The following is a 21,379-nucleotide window of genomic DNA, read 5'->3' on the forward strand; positions in this document are numbered from 1 at the left end:
ATTTGAATGTGACTCATCTGTATAGAATGGTAAGCATCTTACCTCAAACAAAACATGACAGAAACCTAGAAATAAAGTATTAAATTTAAATTTTAATAAACAAAAGTACTCACACATTTTCCTGTTTTAAATGATTGAATTGAACGGGGGATCCAGTGTTCACGGATTGTCCAGAAAAATGTTTGGTTTGTGAAAAATGTATTTTGTTCTGTTTTTTTTTTAAATGCATATAATACATAATGAAATATATACCACATAAATTGAAAGGTCTGTATAGAATCTGAGAAAGAGAAAAGAGATTCTGCTTCTTTTTAATGGTTTGTTTTAACTGTTTTATATGGGTTGTTGTAGACTTGTATTTCTAAATTGCCAGCATCTGTTGTTCACTGGCCCATCTCTGATGTAATGGGAACTCATCATGGTTAATTTCCCCCTTGAGTGCAAGGAGGTTGAAGACCACTGTTTTAATTGTTAGATGCAAATAGACTTACAGCAGTATAGTAAAGACCTAAAGACCAGGTCCTTCTGTTGTCAGCCAATAGCTGCAGCCTCAAAGGAGCAGGGGGGATGGTATTAATGAATTAGGCTCATGACTACAACTGTGGCTACAGAGTTAAGATGATACACAACTGTTGGGTCAAAGGCTAAAGTGTTTAACCACATCTCTCATAGGACTTGAAAAAAAAACTGCAATCTACATCCTTTATCCTAAATTTGTTCTGTTTGTGTAATGCATTCCAGATCACAGAAACTCACGAGAAGTGCAACACATTTAAATAATTAAATAGATATATTGCACAAGAAGCAAAAGTAATTAAAAATCAGTTTGTATACTTTCGATTAGTATGTTCAGAATGACTAAAGCTGATCTTATTTAGCCTGCTTAAATGGATATATTATAGTTAAACAGTGAATTCATGTTGTTTCAATTATATATTTAACTAAAGACTAATAACCACTGCTAAATGGAAAGGAGATGGCACTGCTGATAAGTCATTGCTTACACAACACGAACTGTGTCTTTACTTTACAAGGCAACATTATCCAGATGCAGTTGAAACAAACTGCACTACAAAGATATATATTGATCTGAATATATAGTTACTGTAGTTACAGGCGTATCTGTACATGTTTAATGATAAAAGGGAATGCAATATAACTAATGGAACAATGTACAAGGATTCAGATCTTTATGCTTTTGGGGACATTTGCTCATATTAATTGACATCATGTTTTCATAATTGTCTGAGATCAATACAGAATGTAACAAGTTGACATACAACACTGAATCAATATTTTAATCTCAGCTGAATTTCTGATTTACAATGTTTCTTGTTTACGCTGAATTATTGTTAATCAATGAGTATTTAGTAAACAGAATTGCACACCCTCCATAGTTCTGCATGCTTACGGCTATACAGCTGTCAGCGTGAATGGAGGGAATGAGTTTTATCAATTTCCTGGTGTCTTAGGGTTCAGTTGCCTGAAGCCCATTACAGTTTATTACTCAGGCCCATATCTATGGATACAACACAGTTCTTTGCTGACTTTTTAAAACATTTATATCTGTGCTGCTATATTTACACGTTCTGGTGTTCATTCAGCAAAGTAATTAAAACTCAGCCATAAGCTGCCTTCTACTTGACTATCAACAGACAGCTCTGTATTTGCAATGCGGACCATCATCTGCTGCCTAAGATGGCTCAGGGGTCTGATTTACTGAGATATTACAGCAAAAAAGTTATTCTTTTATTTGTTGAAAGTGAAGAAATATGGCTACGCGGTGCACTGGCAGACATAAGACTTAAGACTGACTGCCTAAATTAAGAAAAGGTATTAAATCTTAATGATTGTGAAAGTTCGTTGTAGACGTCTGGATTTTGAAGTTTCCTTGCAATGTTAAAGCTTTATAACCACTAAGAAGGAAGCAAGTTCTGCAGTTTCTATTTGGAGACTTTTATATTGGAAACATCTTTATTTGCTTTAATGTTGTCATAGTGACCTGTTATGACTAAGATCTCCATCTTTCTTTAAATGGCTCAGTCCACAAATGGTATGTCCTTCCCTTAACTAGGTCATGGTAATGGACGTTTAGAGTGGCTGCAATTCAATCTAAATTAATTCAAATATTTTCTTAAAGTTTTATTTCCCACATTTGGAAATAGCAGGTGCAAGTTATTGTTTACTCTGGGAGGAAATGAAGCCGTGTGCTCAACTGTTCTAATGTTTGATACAGTAGGTCTATTCACAAAACATCTCTGCTACACACAGAAAGACTTAAAATCGCTCTTTCGTGAACTATATGCTTCTGAATGTTTGATATGCTGATTCACTACTAAAAATATATTTTATCCTACACAAACTTCATATATAATTAAATACTGGGTGCAAAAAGCATTTGTGCACATGTATGAAAAACAAATTTAAATGTCAGTAATTATGAAAGCAGATTGTTCACATTTATCAGTTCTCTAGTGTGTAATTACTGTAATGTAGCCTTTCTGCATGCTCTGCTCCAGTGTTGGGATGTGTTAATGGCTGCTGATCTCTGCTGATGTTTCAGGGATTTATGATGGAGTTAACATCTCACCAAAGCAGTGTGGGGAAGGTGCTGCAAGCCGGGAGCCAGTTACTGTCGGAGGGAAGGTTGTCTGATGATGAGGAGAATGAGGTTCGAGAACAGATGAACCTCCTCAACACTCGATGGGAACATCTTAGGGTCACCAGCATGGAGAGGCAAAGCAAGTATGTCACAGAATTATTAAAAGCTATTGTTTGAATGTTACAATATACTTTTTTCCCCACTGGCATTGAATTGGATTTACTTGTCTTTTTAATAAAACCTGTTGAAACACAAAAATACAGAACATTAGTATCATGAACCGAAACAATTAATCATGAAGAATAAAGATGGCTGAGTTACTTACATTTCTAAGTACAATTCTTGCAGTGATGTTTGGTGCAAAGGCCTGAGTGGAAATGCCCCATCTGCAGTGTCTTTTTTTCTATAAGTGGAGAAAATAATTATCTTTACAGCTTGACATCAGTGAAAAGTACCTCTTATCACAGTAAATCAAGAAAAATAAAATGAGCATCATTGTTCCTCATGATGATCATGAATCTTTCTCTTGTAAATAAAAGTACAGAAAGACAGTTATACCTTATTAAAAAATTATCTTTTTGGCAGTATGTGCTTTTTACTATTTGTTTTGGTAGTAGCTTGTATTGTATGTATGAAAGACCTCCTGCCAACCTATGTATTCAAGGGTCCACTTTGCCAAAATCCTCTTTCCTCTAATTTACAGTAGCTGTGTGTTAATTAAAAAACAAGGATGGGAAAGCAGCTACAGTATCATCACCACTCCTCTCCTTTGCTCCAGAGCCCAGAGACATGTATTAGAAATGCAGCCATCATTTGTTTTCACTGTTGTTCTGAGGAGCAGCTTCTTGCTGATGGCAAGTTTGTTGGATTCATGCATCAAGCTCAATGTCAGCTGCACCTGGATGGGCTTAGATGTGTTCCTCATGGGTGAAAACAAACAAAGGCAATCCAAGAGAAAGTAGAAAGGCTTCTTGGATTTTTACTGCCAGCCTCCTGGCTTTATTTAGATATGAAGCAAACTTCTGCCGACAGTAGCAAGATAAATCCACTCAAACCTTGCCCATGCAGAAATCTTCGGTTCACACGATTTTCACAATTAGAGATCTTAACTTTTTTCAATATACAAGATCCAATCGTTTACTTTACGTTAATAAAAATGCATGCAGTGATTTCTTTGAAAAAGCTCATAGCATGTTGCTTTTCAACTAAGTTCATTATTATCCATGCTGCAAGATCTGTACAAACCTAAAGGATACTAGTTTGTAGCTTACTCTTTTAGATGCTGATTTACCACAGTTGAAGTTGTTGCTAGTACATTTGGGGTCACAGGCTTCACTGCAGAGATCTTACCAAGGATAGAGTTGGAAAATGCAGAAAACTACTGTAGATGACAAAGTGAGAAAGCTAAAGGATATTGAGATATTGAGAAGATGTGGTAAACCATGCTAGCTCATAGTAGTAATGGAAATGGTGGAATGGTTTAAATATTGTGTGAGGTTCCCTAACGAGGCTTATGAGCTCAGCCTGACCTCGTTAGGGATGGCCCTGACGAGCTCCTTCCGCGTGTGGAATGCGCCGTGGAATTTGATGGAGTTGATGCAGGAGCAGTGGAGCTCGTCAGGGCATCACAAGTACGGTGAGGAAATGAGCTCATGGGAACAAGTTCTTTAGCACAAACTGTCAGAAAAAGAATCTGTTGTGTTCTTGCCATTTCAGAAGGACGGAATGTTGCAGAACATGGGCCTAAAGAACAAAAAGCAGCTTTTAAAAGCGCTGCCCTGAGGCCTGCTAATCAAATAGAAAGAGAATTGCCTTAACTGACAATGATTTCACTGTTGCTCGGATAAGATTGAATGAAATTCATCATTTATTAGAACGCTGGCTCACTTTCATGACAGTGGAAGGAAGGATGACAGGCGACGGAGGCAATGCGGCAGATCTAGGTTGTTTCGTTGTTATTAGCCAATGGATTGGTGGATCCCATCCAGCTATTTCATGAAGGAAGCCAGGGTATCAGCTCGCACAACATAGCTGAGTAGCTTGTTCCAGATGCTTACTCAACACTACAGTATATGTAAAAAATGCCCCCTGTTCTCAATTTTAAATGCACTTCCCCTTCCTACCTCTTACTTCCTTTACCTTTCTATTGAGCCTTAGAATGAATATGATCACTCTTTCCTCAAATGAGTCCCAGAAGACCAGCCCAGGGATCTGTACTAGGATCACTATTCTTTCTCATTTACTGTGTATTAATTGATCTAGATTCTGATACAGTTTGCAAACTAACCACATTTGCAGATGATCCTGAAATAAGAGGAACACTGTAAAAGCAGCACATTAAATTTAAAAAGAGGCAGCTAAAATTCTAGAGTTTGTACACAGCTGGAAGCTTAAGTTTAATGAAGGAAAGTTCAAAAGTATTACACATAGGTAGCAAAAACAAGCTATAAATGCAAAATGGAAAACACTGAAGTTTAAACAACTGTGAAAAAGAGTTATTTTTTTATGTTAGCAAATAATTTACATATTTAACAATGTCAGCATATGTAATACAAAACACCGAATTTTAATCAATTTAATCAATTCAAACAAACCATTATGTAGGTTAAAATAGCACAATACAAAGTAAGACCTCATTTCAGATATTATGCAACATATTGGTCTCCACTTAAAAAATATATATTGTTGCTCTGGAATCAAACAGCAACAAAATACATTCTAGTGATGTCCATTATCATTATACAACGGTTTCTGGAAAAGCAACCCAGCCATGTTGTTGAAGCTGAAACAGTGGTGTCAGATCGTTGGATCAGTTAGCTACCATCTACAGTACCAAACATTTTTATATTCTTATGGTTCCAGTTTTAGAGTTACAGTATCTTTTTAGTAATATGTGGACCAAAATTGTACATAGTATTTTAAACGAGGTTCCTGTAGAAGTCATATCTGCAGTAAATTCTTATCCTCATATACTGTATAATGCAGTTATTAAACAGGGAAACTTGTTTATTTTTCTTAGTACAGCATATAGAGTACACTTGTTAAAGTTTCAAGATCTGCAGCACTCCAAACAAGCTTAACACATATAAAACCACTCTCAAAAATTCTTCACACAGTGTTTTGAAGGATGAAATCAATAAGTCTTTTCAAAAGTAAGGCTTTAGAACCACAAGATAATGAGGCATATGAAGTTACTACTGGCTCTTCTGCCCGATTGGAATCATATACTTTAACACTTCTTAAAAACATAATGTGCATACAACCCCAATAAAACAGTTTTCTGCTGTCTTTGAGATAGACAGACAGGCGTTAATTAGAATAGCTAATGGACCTTTCATTGTTTTATATTTGTTGATTTTTGCCTTCTCATCTTTGCACTGCTAATTATCAGGAAAATATCTGTATTCTCAGAGGAGTCTGGTTAAAAATAAGACTCGGCATAATACTTGCTGTGTCCTGTGGATTTCTTGACAGTTTCCTCCAGGAAAAAGCATGTTGTCCAAATACAAGATTAATAAGGCAGCATGGGGTGGAATGTAATGTTTAGAATTTGGACTCCTGCAGGACAGTGAACAGTGCATTTTAATAATTTAATTTTCTGATGGAAAAAGTATGAAAATCTCTGTGAAATTAGTGTATTGTGAAATGATATTCTGGCAAAGGGAAGCTGAGAGTGCCCTGAGATGAATGAAAGAATAAGCTTCTCCTCATGAAACCTTTTTTAGCTGATTACGAAGCAGAGCAGAGAAAGCATTGTTATATTTGGCCAGGAGGCACACATGGAACTGCTGTAATCAGTACGATCCTGTCCTCCCTGAAAAATGAATATTGCATGTGCTTCCACTCTAAACTTATATTGATTAACTGCATTATTTCAGTTTATCTAACAGACAAGATAAATTAAATTAAATTGTTTTGTCTATTTATGGTTTTTAAAGCTGCATGAATGAACACATTACTTTATTGTGATGCATTTAGTAGTGGAGTGGGACTTCAACTCATAACTATGTTGCTTTAACCCTTTACTTAGTTGTTTATATACAGTATAAAGTTTGTATACAGTATAACTTTTTATGGCTTGAATTTTTGTTTTTCTATTAGAAGAGGACATGCTTGTGCATTTCAACAGTTCTTGTTTTGATAGCTGTTGCACAGCTTTTTCCATTATGACCCTGAATTCCCAGAGGTCTGTCTGTGGCTATGCTGAATATACCCATGATGAGTATTTTGATGATGTTAGGTTGTCATACGAACGGTTTATCAGTGATTTACATTCATAGAATAGTGATTCGTTTTTTTTTCTCTCTGAGCTGCAACCTGACTCAAGAGAAACAAATACCTTTTTCACGTGTGGTGAAATTAAAAAAAGTGTTTTTTTTCCAAACTTTCTAAAGAAAGCTTTGCAAAGCATACACCTTGAATTTTGCCAAGATTCATTTTTTTGCTGAGTACAATTAACATGTGGTTCTCCGGGAACTGAGCTCTGACCAGCATCTCCTTTGATTCCACAGCCTGGTGTCTTTTGACAGTACCTTGCAATACCACCAGGCTAGAAGCCCAGATTCAGATTTTATAGACTATTTCTACTGCTGAAACTTTCAAGTTAATAAAGGGTTAAAATAAGGTTATTATAAAAGAGTTCAAATAAGCTTCACTTCTCTTGTGACTTACTGTACTACTAGAGATAGCATGAGTTGTTACTGTATGTTGTTTTTTTCTTTATTACTGTACTGCATTTTACAGTGCTGCAGCTGAGATAAACAAGTGTTGGTTAAGTTCCCTCTGTTTTATACTTATTTGTATAATCATACAAAGCAGATATTCCTCAAAAGTGATGCACTGTTAATAAAATGTCACACGTTTAATTAGCGCCAAGTGGATTAATTGTTCTCTGAGCTACTAAGGCTCCTCTTTGCCTTAAGTTGACTGCTCCTCTTTAGATGCCGTGGTTCAAAACCAAACTCGACTGATTTACTGACACTTCTTTGTGAAATGTTACTCTTTTATTCCCGATGTCCATTTCTATCGGTGGCTCCTGCAATGCCACGCTGTCGGGGTGGCAGAGATGAATTGGCTGTCCAGAGTGAAAAAAGCCTCGGCCTTCAGGCGGACTTGTCTGTAAATGAACAACCCGCTTGTCTTAGTGCCAGAAAGCTCAATCATCCCCTTTCCTCTCACGATAATACAGTCCTAGAATTTGATGTGTTCTTCAGTCATCTGTCGCTCCCTTTCCAGCTGATGGAATCCCTATCACCCATCATGTACTCTGACATTCTGAGCGCCATCAACTTCAAAGTGGAGATTTAACACTGAACTGTGTAGCTGCAGAGTAATACGGGGCTAGAAAATATCAGACTGAGGTCTTCCTGGGCCATGACAAATATCATTAGGTGACAGAGTTGAAGGACCTGTAACGTACTTCACTGGGCAATGGACCACTGCTTAGTTTATAAAAATATATGTAACATGAATGATGATGTGTGTAAAATACATCATTGTCTGGTAGCCAAATGTATAGAGGCAGCTGTGTTAAATAGGCTTTGTCAACATGTGGTCTGACATTTTGTCTGGATGTGAAAAGAGCACATTAGTTCACTTCAAGCAGGGTATAGAGCACATCATTCTCATGAAGAAAAATATAAGCGTGCATTTTCAGTTATGGAAAAAGGTATCATGAATATGTCAGTGCTTTGACATATAAGGGCAGCAGGCTGCCTTTATTAACCTGTACTAGTGCTCCTTAAGGGAAGATACAAACAGCTTCACATAGGAATGACTTTAGTTTTATAAATTGTGGGAGAGGACTTACTGAAATTAAGTTATGTCATAGAACATGCCATAAAACTCCCCTCTTAGTTATTTGCCTGATGAATAGGGGGTGTTAGATTTAAGTCTTCTTTAAATATATTTCTGCACAGAATGTAAGCAAAACCTAAACACTGCTGAGTTCAGTAAATTAAAGAATTGAATAGTGACTTATTTAAATTTATTGTTTTTAAAGCTGCTGTAGTCTGTAATTACCTATATAATTTTTGTCTCACTATGTGGATATTTACTCAGACATATTTCACAGTAGTTTATTCTGTTTTCCTTCTGTGGCTATGATGTACCTTTAATAGTAAATATAAGCCAAGATATTATTTTGTTTTCTCTGGGGAATCCAAAACTATTTTTTCATTTAATTTTTCAAGGAAAGCTTGATAACTTAATCCTTAATCCTCAATAATAGGTGTATCTATTTCAGGAATGCAAACATGCCAGTTACAGTGTTCTTTTAATAAGCTTGCCTTCCATGCAGGCATAAATAATTATTTTAAGGGATGTTTTTATCCCTGTACTTTTCAGATTGAGAGAATATTTTTGCTTGCTTTTCCAATTCTGATATCCCAAGTTTGACATTCTTTGCACCACAGTGAAATTAATCTTCAAATTCTGTGCTGAACTGCATTTATTTAGGGTTTGTATGCAAAAGTCAGTGCACTTTGAGTGACATGAGTTAATTCATAATATAAGCGCCTGTCACCTCCTTTCCTCAGGCTACATGAAGTTTTAATGGATTTGCAGCATCAGCAGCTGAAGCAGCTCAGCGATTGGCTGGCGGTGACAGAGTCCAGGGTCAAAAAAATGGAGACACAGCCCCTTGGACCAGATCTGGAAGATATTAAGCACCAAGTAGAAGAACACAAAGTATGGTTGTGCATTATTCTCATTCGACTACACTGTCTATTGAAGGCAATTTGATATCAGTGTACATGGGAAAAAATAGGAGGTGCATCATCTTAGCTTTCAGAAATTTGAAATGTCTTCAGTTCAACATTTACTGCCAAGCTTTCACCATGTACTCCATCCTTTCCTTTTAGTGACAGAAAGAGAACACCAACTCTTACACTACCATGAGCTTCCCAATGCCCGTGTCTTTTATGCTCATGCAATGCACAGTATATGATCTCGAAACTCAGTTGTCAATGGAAGATTGCTAGAGAGATGACATTACGTAGTCTTGCACATCATGTGCTGGATATATCCAGCCCAACAGGGAAAATGAGCTGCATGGCCTCCCCTGTTTTATTCCTTCTTTATTTTCTTGAGTTCTTATGACTTGGAATCTCAATAAAAAATGGCACTGCTGTAGATACAGTAGAACACATGACAGATAAAACTGTTAAACCTGAAAATTGTAATTGTGCAGTCTTGTTATTACTTTCCCAAGCACAGAGTCCCCACTGATTAGCCAACCCTTTACAATGTGCATTTATTTTAATGTGTACATGGCATTGCCTTTTTCTGTAGTTACTCCAAGAAGATCTGGAAATGGAGCAGGTGAGGGTCAACTCATTAACCCACATGGTTGTCGTGGTGGATGAGAACAGTGAAGATGGCGCCACCGCAGCCTTGGAGGAAAAACTGCAGGTATTGGCTCTTCATACCAACATACAGTAATACTTAGATCTTTATCATGATGAATTCTCTGCATTTGGATATTGATTTTAATCCCAATGGTTTTCAAAGCATTTTTTAAATACCACACTCGCTTTGTCCCCCTCCCCCTGATCCCAAAATTCCCCTGCTTGGTCAGATGTCTGGATCTTAATCTAGACAACATTTCCAAAACTCTCAATGATGCAGATTCTTGAAGATACAACATAGCTCAGTCTGCTCCCAAGAGAAAAAATAGTTCTGCCTCACACTATGTCAAACAAACATGTCTGAAATGCTGGCAAAAAAAAAAGTCTTTCCTTTCTTTGCTTTCCTAGTCCTGTTTCAGAAAAAACCTTTCCTAGTCCTGTTTCAGAACAATAGCTATTTAGAGTGTGCTCGTGGAGTTCTGATTTATATTCCAGGTCTTTAATTTTTACACCAACTGCATTTGTTAAAATTAGAGAAATTATGTAGTGTAGAAAATTGTGTGGTTTTGCTCCTAATGAGGCCTTCTATTGCATCTTGTAAAATTGAAGGACTACTTACTGAACCTTGATTAGAAAAAATTTGATTTTCAAAATGTTCAGTTTGTATTAAAATGTAACTTGAAAGGGTTTAGGCTGTTTAACCACTGTCTTGAGGGTTTCTTCAGACCTTCTTTATGTATCGTGTTAGAGAGATATGCTGTCTCAAAGAACTATTGTCTAATAGTTCAATAATGGCAGAATGTCCAAATCCCAAAATTAAAACAAAAAGGGGTTAGGATGGGACAATAAAATTCATTTTAGAGTACAATTCATTACATTAATAAGACATATGCATTAAGCACTCACCAAGCATCAACTAGCTCACAGTCAGATGTATTGTACATGTGAAAAGAGCAACAGACGTGCAATTATTTGACGGGTCATACTGCATGATCCATCTAGTACTGGATTAAAATCATATTGGCACATATTCAGTTATCATTAGTTCATAATGATAGTCAGAGAGGTCCAATACCCCTTTTGCCAGTGAAGTAAAGAAATTTGGTACAGCAGTTGTAAGGGCCACAAACCAAAATAAAACCATGAATGCAGTCTTTCTTTCTCCATTACCAACTACCTCAATAACAGAGAATAGAGAGTTATAGTGCATTAAAACCAAAGCACCATGAACAGATACTTGTATAAACTGTTTCCCATCCTATGTAGCATGAACGGAAGTTGTCTCTTTCTTCCTGAATGTTATGTTAATTTCAGGGTTAATAAATAAGGATGTAAGGCAGAGGGTGATTGATATAAATTATAGGATTGTGTAAAAGTGAAAAGTAGTGATAGTTGAGCATCTTCCGTTGATGTTACATGATCTTCCATTACCAGTTTTATATAAGTCATCAATAATGATATTTTAATCAGAAAATTCTGTATGTGTTCTCCCACTATATCTGCCATTGTAGGAAGACCATACAGTAACAGCATATAAAATTAAGGAACAAGTAATAGGTGTATTCCATGCTGAAAAAAAAAGAAGAAAGAAAACACGTTTTGGCCATGGAGCCTTCTTCAGGTGTGAATAAAATAGCTAAAATGAGTTTTAATGTTGAAGAAAAGTGATTCTCATTGAGTCTGAAGGCTCCCTTATGGCAATACTGTACAGTAAGTGTTTAAGAAAAGTAAAAAATGTTGTCATATTAACAATGAACCAATTTAAAAATGAAGCCATCATTTCAGTCAGGGTTTTTTATTAGAAAAATGGATATAAGTGATGTTCTCATGAGAAAAGACACTAATTAAAATGAAATAGAAAGCCTTTTCGCTCTTGTGAGCTGCCTTAGTATGTCCTTAAGTTGCAGGTCAGCATTAGGAAACTGTACCAGCTTCTTCACATTACTCTGTGTTCCAATCATTAACAGCTTTACTGGCAGTATTAGAAAAGAGATCGGGTGCTTGTCTCGTAGTACTGTACATGGTTTTGTCTGAAGAATGATCTCTGCTTTCAGCACCTGGGAGAAAGATGGGCGGACATCTGCAGGTGGACGGAAGAGCGGTGGATTCTTCTGCAGGAAATCCTGCTCAAGTGGCAGCACTTCACTGAGGAGCAGGTCAGGTGCTTTCGGGCTTTCCGTTCCTTCCTGGATGTACAGTACAACCACTAACAAACTGAGAGAGCAAAGAGGTGGGGCATGTCGCCTCAGCAGGTTCAGAGATGTGCTAACATGTTTAGAAATATTCTTGTTAGAGTCAACAAAAGCATTAGAGACTGGCTTGTATTGGCTGACTATGTGGAGATCTACTGTATGTGGAGAAAAGCTATAGAGAAGAGAGAAAACACAACGTTTCGGCTGTGAAGCCTGCTTTGGGTGACTCATATATGACTACACACCCGAAGAAGGCTTTGTGACCAAAAATTGTATAGAGTATGGTGTATGGTGAAATAAAATTAAAAGTCTTCCAGATGAGGTCTACTAGTACATTGTAGACCAAACTTAAACATAACTTCCCTAGATTTTAATTTCACACTTTTGCTATGTACCCAAGCATTCTGTTTGCTTTTTTATTCCTTCCTCACGTTGTCTTGTTGAGAACATAGATAGATTTACAAGAACACTACAATCATTTTTGTGTCTACAGTGCTGTACCCTCCTAGTTTTTCTAGCTACAGTATACCACAATCTAGATCGTTGATAAAGATCAATAACAGCTACCCCCTGAAAATAGATCCTTGTGTCCCACCAAGATTCACATCTGCATACTAAGAGGTCATGCTCCTTAGAGATACTGTAATATGCTCTCTCCAGTTTTTAACCATGAGCATCATTGTGCATATTTTATCATGGATTCCTGTGTATTTGGCAATCAATCCTTTAATGAGGGAACTTGTCATAAAACAGATTCTGTCATGAAACAGATATCTGTCATGTCATATACTTTAGTGTTATCAAACATTTGCTTGTTTGAAGAATTCTAGTAACTTAGTTTGGCGAGATCTTCATTTCCAGGCTTCCGTTGGTTGTCTCTAAAAACGACTGTGTTTTCTAAGTATTCTTCTAATTGAGCTCTAGCTATTGTTTCTGTAACTTTACCAGTAACAGAAGTAAGACTGATTACTCTGTAGTTTCCTTGTTTCCTTGTTCAATTATTTCCTCTTTTGTGTGGATTGGTGTTACATTTGGAATTTTCCAATGTTTGGTTACGATGATCCCATTCTAAGTGGGAGCTGGAATATTCTACACTAGCTACAGTTTTATGAGTAGCACCCTTGATTTCCTTAAGCATAAATACCATCAGGTCCTTTGTTTTATATTTTTGTCCTAGCCCCAAAAGAACCATAAATCATCAATTGTCTTTTCTTTATGAGCATAAAATAAAACAAGAATTTTTCTCCATATCGATGCTTGAGGCTCTTCCACATTAACACAAGAACTCCTACTGTTGTTATTTAAGTGTTGCTATTACTAAAACAAGGCTTAGAGAACAAAGCCATTTACAGTATATATATATACTTTCATACTGTATCTTCATTTCATATGCTTGTACAGAGTTCTATACCAAGAGATGTCCAAATATTTAAATAAATCTGGAGCCTGAAATTAGATAATTAATGTATTAACTGGCCTAAAATTGGACAGTTTGCTTATTATATAGCTGGCGACCTTAGATGATGCATAAATTAGCCAAATGCCATTCATATATTTTGTAATGTCCTTGAGACAATAAAAGCTCCAATGCAATTTCAGAAACTTCTTTTACGTTTATGTGATGAAATTCACATAATACGTGCTGATTTTCTGTATATTTCATAATTCGGTTGTTCTTACGGAAACACTGTGAAATGATGCAGACTTCATTATGTACCAGAAGTTAAAAGGTCTGGAGATTTGTTTTAACATTGTTTTTCTCCCTTCTTGTTTTCTGTATGTTCTCCTCTCTGCAGTGCCTATTTGATGCCTGGCTAATGGAAAAAGAAGAAGCAGTTAACAAGATCCAAACTAGTGGTTTCAAAGAGCAGCAGGAGATGGTGGCAAATCTGAGGAAATTAGCGGTAAGCACTATAAAAAGTCATAATAAATGGCATATCGTTTTTCCTAACATTGAAGAGCTGCCAAGCGGCGGATTGATTTGATCCTCGCTAAATCTCACAGGATAATTTTTCTTAGGAAATCTTTAGAAAAATAAGAAAAATAAGGTTGAGTTTTGAAATCAGAGGGGTCATTTTAGAGTTGTTAGGAGCAAAAACTGCAAGCAAAGAAAGCAATATGAGCTGAATATTTTCCTTCCTCTATGTAGGTGTGTGTTTATATTGATTTTTGTGTCAGTACTGTAGTTGCAGGGCAGAGGAGTTGAGGAATAATAGTGCCTGTCATTACATCCTCTTAAATTTTGTTAATGTGCTTAAGTCATAAGCCTTTACATTAACATTTTCACTTCTTACAGGTACATCTGAAAGAGGATTTTTTTTCTGATATAATAAGTGCATAAGAATTAACTATGACTTAGTGTCATAGCTGCCAGTGCTGATAGTGCTTTGATGTACTGTATACCACACAAACACAGTATATCCAGTTTGTTGTGGGTTGAACTCAAGATAGCCTATATTCAGAACTCTTGGGTGTTTAAATCTGTATGGTTTCCCAAAGGAATTTAAGCACTTTAATTGTTTCAAATCTGTGACCCATGGTACAGAACTTATCATCTGTTGCCAAACTTTGTTTGGCAGATACCAGTGTTGTATCTGGAGCAGCATTCACTGAAGTTATACTGTACATTCAGATTTTCCTGACTTCAGCATCAGAAAGATAGGCAGTTCCTTATACAGCTCTTAAATTGGCGTTGATCTCTTTTTTGAGTTCAGAAGGTTTCGGAATATTTAATTAAATTAAATGTTCCATTTGTCCAGTACCCAGAGAAATGAAATACTGTTGTTGGCTAAGGACAGCTACAGTATGTGTATGCAGGTCTCACACTGAAAGATAGTTTTCCCTAACACGGACCTCAGTTCTTTCATGCGCAGCACTGTACTGTATACAGTATGTGGCATCGCCAGATGAGCCTCAGAGTTGGGATTCATTCAAGACCCTACCTTTTCCATATGGTTCTCCATTGATCTGCATATCACAGCTTTTTAGGGACACCTCTATCAGATACTTGAATTAAAGTCATCACATGCTGATATTTATAGACCTTCCATGATGCTTATTTATGTTAGCAGCCACAGTTGCACTGTATTCCTTCCAGACCTGACGATCCTGCCACGGGGCTGATACATGAGGTCATTCATTGCCGCTTCCTGCAAGTCGTTACTGCTGTTAGAGTTTACCAAGTGCCCTAGGAACTTCACACTGCAGCGCTCTCGCCTGTCATAATCCCAAGGGAATTCTCCCTTTTATTTCACTGAGCTATAGTTTCATAATTTAAAGCCAGCAGACCTGTGACCTGTTTATAGGAGCAGATTGTACATTGGTTTTCCACATACTCCCAGCGGCACATTCCCAATGAGACATGAGTATGAAATTATGTTTTGTGGTTATTACACTGTATTACTCATATTGCCTAAAGTACTACAGTATGTACTGTACTGTATGCTGTAACAGACAGGTACCCAGCATTTGAAACAGCTTTATTCTCTAATTAATTATAGTGTGTTAGTGTCTCCATACTACGACTACTACCACTAATACTACCACTAGTACTACTACTACTAATAGTAATGATAGTCTACTGCTACTCCTGATAGCCGTGCTGTACCAAACAGAGCCGTGTCACTCTATAAGCATACTGTATTGTAGTATTTCATGCCTTCTAGGTGTTGTTTCTGAGCTAAAATGTTCCATTTTTGTCCTAGACCATTGTAGGCTTTTGTAGGCTGCAAGAGCATGCAAAGCTATCACAACGTCATTAATAAAGTGTTCCTCCAAGGCTATTACACGTCAGTATAATCCATACCTATAGATATCTTTTGTGCAATTGGTACAACTGTAAAAAAGATTTCCTTCGTTGTTTTTTTAAAATAGTTTTCGGTAGTTCGGTAGTTTTAATATTGTCTTTAACCTAGGCTTGGGTCATATGCATATGGTTTTTCTACTTTCTTTTTCAAGCCTGTGAGACCCCAAGCTTAGCTTTTCTTTCTCTTTGGGATCGGGTTCTCCTAGGATTAAACATTTCCTTCTAGTGGAATGTGTTCAGAAACACAAGACAGTCATCCCAGTGTTTTGATACTTTTCAAGACCAACCTTTGATATGTGTATTAGCTTTTAGGATGCTTTTAGAAAGAGGATCATCACATAAAATTCATTCCTCCTTAGATCTGGTGTGTGTGGGAGCACATACTGTACATATTGCTGTATTATCAGTGGGGCAACACAAAGAGAATTCCCATAAACTCCCACATATGCATAATGCAACATTCCTACAGAAATGATAATACAAAAGTGTGTGTGCAAGCATTAAATTAATCCTATATTATAAAATTAATGTGGGAAGTGAGATTGAATATACAGTATTTGAACAGGTTTCTCGCTGAAAAGGTTTATCTTCACTCATTGTGCTTTGGGAATCATTGGATTATATATAGAGTAGTCCAGTTTTCTTAAGCCTCAGTGCTGGACAAAGACCATGAGTAATGTTCTCTACGTTCTTGAGGAAATTGAGCCATTGTACAACATTAAATTTTAGACAGCTGCCTGAGCTAATCTGAATTCAGCAGTATCCTTTATAGTGGCACATTATGTCTGTCAATCAGCTCTTGCCTAAATATAAAAGAAAGTGCCCTATTATATTTCCAAGGATAATTTATTTTGGGCTCTGCCATTTATCATAATATTTATTTTGTTTCCCATCATCCACATATAAATTTATTTTGTGGTTCTAATGTCAAGCAGTTACTTCTTTTCCCAACTAAAACAATATATTATTTCTTCATTTGTGTGTTACTGAAAGTACTGCAGATACAGTAACTATTTTACAATACTGAAATACTAAAATATTTTTTATATATATTATATATATTTCACAGGAAAACAACATTAAAACAACTACTGTATAACTAGGAGGCTCACATATTAAAATCATCTTATTTAGCAACATATTCATGTTGAATTATGTTTGATTTCTTATTCTAATTATTATTCTAATTTGAGCTATACTGCAAAAGAATATACTGTACTGTATATGGCCAATAAAGTGATCTTATCTTACCGTATCTCTTATATGCACTGCTGTAAGCTGCACTACATGCTGTTGAATTTCTGAAAGTGCTGGACATTTCTACTGCTTTCTTATATTTTAAATGTTTTGAAAGTCCTAAGACAAATAACATCTTTAAAGCTTTTTTTTCTCAAATTTTGAAACGCACATGGTGCTTGTAATAGTGTTTTTATTATGCTTATCCATTTTGGCATTAACATTCAAATGAAATATTCATAATGTCAATTGGAATACAGTAATTACATTGCATTTAAGAATGACACGACCTTCTCAGAAATCAGAGAAATCTTATGCTTAATTAAAACTACAAAACAAAAAAAAACATCTACGTTTTTCCATTTATGGATAAAACTATTATTTTGTCTTTTTCTCAGGGCCTGGTAAAGTATTGGTTGAATGCACTATAGCACCAGTCATTCATCTTATTTATTGACCCTGTCATTACTGTGCTAAATAACTTTGGCTTTGCAAACACTAATATGCTGTCAGAAAATAAACAAGAAACAACAAACAATTAACCTCTGCATTAATGCACCTCATAAGAGAAACAAATGGCTGGTTATTTCTGTAAACTCCCATGACGTGTCTACTCCATGAAACAATTTGATGGTGTAATTGCTGATGGGCTCAGTTCTCTTGCTGGATGGGTTTTTGACTGATGGTCCTACTTGGCAGATTCTGAAGGGGGACCTGGAGATGAAGAGACAGACCATGGACAAGCTGTGCTCACTCAGCCAGGACCTGTTGTCAGCTGTGCGAAACAAGGATGTAGCCAAAAAGCTGGAAGCCCGTCTGGAGAATTTTGCTCAGCGATGGGACAGCCTGGTGCAGACCTTAGAGAGGAGCTCCTCACAGGTGTGTAAATAGGATGAAGTCTTTCTCTGTTTCCTTTACTGTTCTTTCCTTTCTCCACTTGAATGAGCATGTACTACACTCCTGGGCAAGGGGAACAGCAGCAGCATACAAGGTCACTCTAAGTGCTAAAAGAAACTTAGAATGGAAACAGGCATTTGGTGTTTGTCTGTTCTAATTGTTTAGTATGTCTTGTCTCAAGCAATACTTGTTTGATATTGTGCTTTAAGCCTTCCTCAAAAGCCATTTAATACAGTGTGGATATTTCAGAAAGAAAGACAAAATAAAATGTAAAATAAGAAATTATTGTAATTATTTCTCTGTCAAACGAGAAGACGATTTGAATGTTTGTTGAATTAGCATAATATTACTAGTCCTTACCTTTAAGTACTGTAATATTAATCAGAATGAAACAAAAAAAAAGGTGAGGCCACAGTCAGCAAATATGACCTACTGAACTGCCCACAGAGGAGCATGTTCTAGTTTGGCATCAGCAAATCTGTTATGAGAGATCAGCCAAGTTATGGAAATGGCAAATTGAAGAAATTAACTCTTTCATATTGGGTTGTCATTATTGCACAAAAGAAATTTGACATTGGGGTCTATTTTAGTTTTTAAGAAATTACAGATCAGAGAATCGTAATAGGTATGCAGTATGAATTGTGAGATACTGTCAAACGTGGCAAAGTTAGTATGGAGTTTGACTTCCTTAAGCATTATGCAGTATATCAGGTAGAAAAATGGCTAAAGTAAGACCTCAACATAGTTTTTCTTAATGTTCCTTAATGACACTATTGGATCAAGGACACCACAACATCTCCAAATAATGTTTTCCATCATACCTTTCGAGGTTATACAGCACTCGTCAGCTCTCGCTGCCCCCCACAGAAGATGGAGATTTCATCTTGTAATTGTCAGCCTTATCAGTGAATGGCATTCATGTATGCAGATCATGTTGATGTACTGTACGTAGACAGGGAGGTACTGTGATTCTGCTGATGAAAGGATTGTTCCGTCCTTGAGTTTCTTGAACTCTGCATTCTGAAGACAGTTGCGCAGATGGATATGTTAGTTCTGAGCTGACGCTGTGACCCTCTGCCTTCTAGGACATAGCCTGTCGATCACAGAGCTGTGTTCCAGGGCTCTCTGGTCTAGCCTGCTGATTGATAAATCCGCAGATCATCTCGTTCTCCGAGCTTCTTCTCTCTCAGCCCTGCGTGACTTTATATTTTGCTGATCTTGTGGTAATTGAACTTGTAATTCTTCTGGTATTTTTACACATATTCTTGATTAATTAATTCTGGCAATTTTAGCTCAATTTAAATACTGAACACTAAGTATCAGCAGATTTTATGAAATCGTGTGATAAGAGCTCAGGATTTTTTGTTGTTTTCTAAGGAACAATAAAAAAGGTCCCTCCTCGCTCTTTAAAATACAAGCAACATTATGTACTGTATGTGGATCTTAGTCATTGCTACAATTGTCATTGTAAGTCAATATACAATATTTAAAGAATGTTAGACATGGGCAAACAGTAAAACGTGGACATTTCTAGATACTACTACAATTTTGGTGTGAATTTGATAGAACAATTATCTAGAAACTGTGAAATGTAACTTAATAGTAATCTGCAATAAAAAATGATTGAAAGGAATTTTAAAGGACTCCAATAAGAATAAATGCCAGGAAATGACACTTCATAGTCGCTCACACTGTTACTAAAGCATTCTTTCCGGACGGACCCTATGCAGACGACACTATCCAGGGTTGAGTGAGGAAACACTGGGAAAAAGTCATGCAGGATACAGGAATGAAGACAGGGGGGGCGTGTCCTTGGAGTGTTGGTGGTCGGGGGAGATGTGGCCGAGGCAAACGATCCAGGGATGAGACAAACAAGAAATCCAAAACACGGGGCGAAAGTCCAAAACCATGCGATCCATCCGAGACAGACGATTTAAAAAAAGGAACAGGGACGTAACCGGCAGGGGGAACAGGAACAGAAACTTAAAACCATAACCAGACCAGGCGCTTCCAGGTTCCGGACTCACCTGGTGCAGAAAACAGAGCAGAGCCCCGAACTGAGTGGGCGTCTGGCTTTTAAGGGGGGCTGGAAGGAGGCTGGAACAAGGGGCAGGTGCACAAAATCAGGTCAGAAGTGAAAGAGCCGGAGCGCCCTTAAGGGGGAGGGACTACAATCGTGACACACACAAAGTACTGTACTTTGCCTATTGTAACTTTCAGCTTATAGATGTGAAGGTCATGGTATGTTTGGAGAGGCAAGTAGGTAGTTAAAAATCACATTAAAAAAGCCCTTCACACTCATTATTATGTTCTCTGCAAGCTCTTTAATTATTGTCCCAATCATACATTAACAGATTTCACACTTGCAGATCATAATTATATTAATAATAAAAAAATGTGCCATTCTAAATGTAGTTCATTTTAATTCAGACATTGTCCTCAATTAAATATGTATTTATCATTGTTCACCTCCATGTACAGCCAGTCTGTGCGGTTTTCATTCAAATTTATCATTTACATCTCGTTAGAATATTATTCCGAGGCTCACACTGGCTAAAATGTTTTCTATGCATACAGCTTTCTGAACTGACAAATAAATATTGTGTATGGTGAACTCAACAATCTATTATAACATACATGCTTAAACAAACTATATACAGTACTATATGTGTAATCACAGTGGCATAAAATACCTGTATGGTACACAGAAAAAGTAACCTTTTCCTTTTTTTTCCTTTTAAGATCATTTCACATGCAATAGCACTCATATACAGTATATTAATTAACAGTATGTAGACGGATATTTTCAGTAGTCTGACTTCTGTATCACGGTCTTTTGTCAGGTTGGTGTGGTGTTGGGGGTGCTATCCTTCGGCTCTGAGTTCGAACTGAGATCCTGAATACTTATTCATTGAAGATTCAAAGACATAGGTCAAAAGAGTATTCGTCCTTGGCATTCTTGCTGAAGTCTACTCTGGTCTTCCAAAAGTTGTCCCTTAATTCAGTTTCTTAGTTTTCATCCTGGACTGCAGTGTAGTGGGGCTGACATATCACCATTGAATGCTGCACTACAATGGTTAATGAACTCTGTCAACCCCATATGTAAAGCATTTTGGGATTCTTCAGAAGGTTTTGGTTGGGTGAGCTGTGTGAAATGTGAGCTTCACATCGTGTTAATGTATTATAAAATTACACCCATCTGTAGCATTCAAGTGAAATTAACTTTTATTATGAACGTAACACTCAGCATATTAAATCTGTACCTGGAGAACATTGTGAAATAAAAAAAATGGTGAAGTGT

General features: G+C 36.7%; 1 protein-coding gene across 14 annotated transcripts in view; it reads left to right on the forward strand.

The window, feature by feature from the left end:
• Nucleotides 1-21,379, forward strand: part of dmd (dystrophin) — a 726,399-nt gene that overhangs the window by 250,543 nt on the left and 454,477 nt on the right. For all 14 annotated transcript variants that reach the window (XM_015364174.2, XM_015364177.2, XM_015364182.2 and 11 more), the window contains 6 exons: nucleotides 2,564-2,745; nucleotides 9,139-9,289; nucleotides 9,893-10,012; nucleotides 12,003-12,104; nucleotides 13,937-14,044; nucleotides 17,881-18,060. In XM_015364174.2, the coding sequence (XP_015219660.1) occupies nucleotides 2,564-2,745; nucleotides 9,139-9,289; nucleotides 9,893-10,012; nucleotides 12,003-12,104; nucleotides 13,937-14,044; nucleotides 17,881-18,060 (843 nt within the window). The remainder of the gene's footprint in view (nucleotides 1-2,563; nucleotides 2,746-9,138; nucleotides 9,290-9,892; nucleotides 10,013-12,002; nucleotides 12,105-13,936; nucleotides 14,045-17,880; nucleotides 18,061-21,379) is intronic.

This window comes from Lepisosteus oculatus, chromosome 15 (assembly GCF_040954835.1).
Source record: "Lepisosteus oculatus isolate fLepOcu1 chromosome 15, fLepOcu1.hap2, whole genome shotgun sequence".
NCBI lineage: Eukaryota > Metazoa > Chordata > Actinopteri > Semionotiformes > Lepisosteidae > Lepisosteus > Lepisosteus oculatus.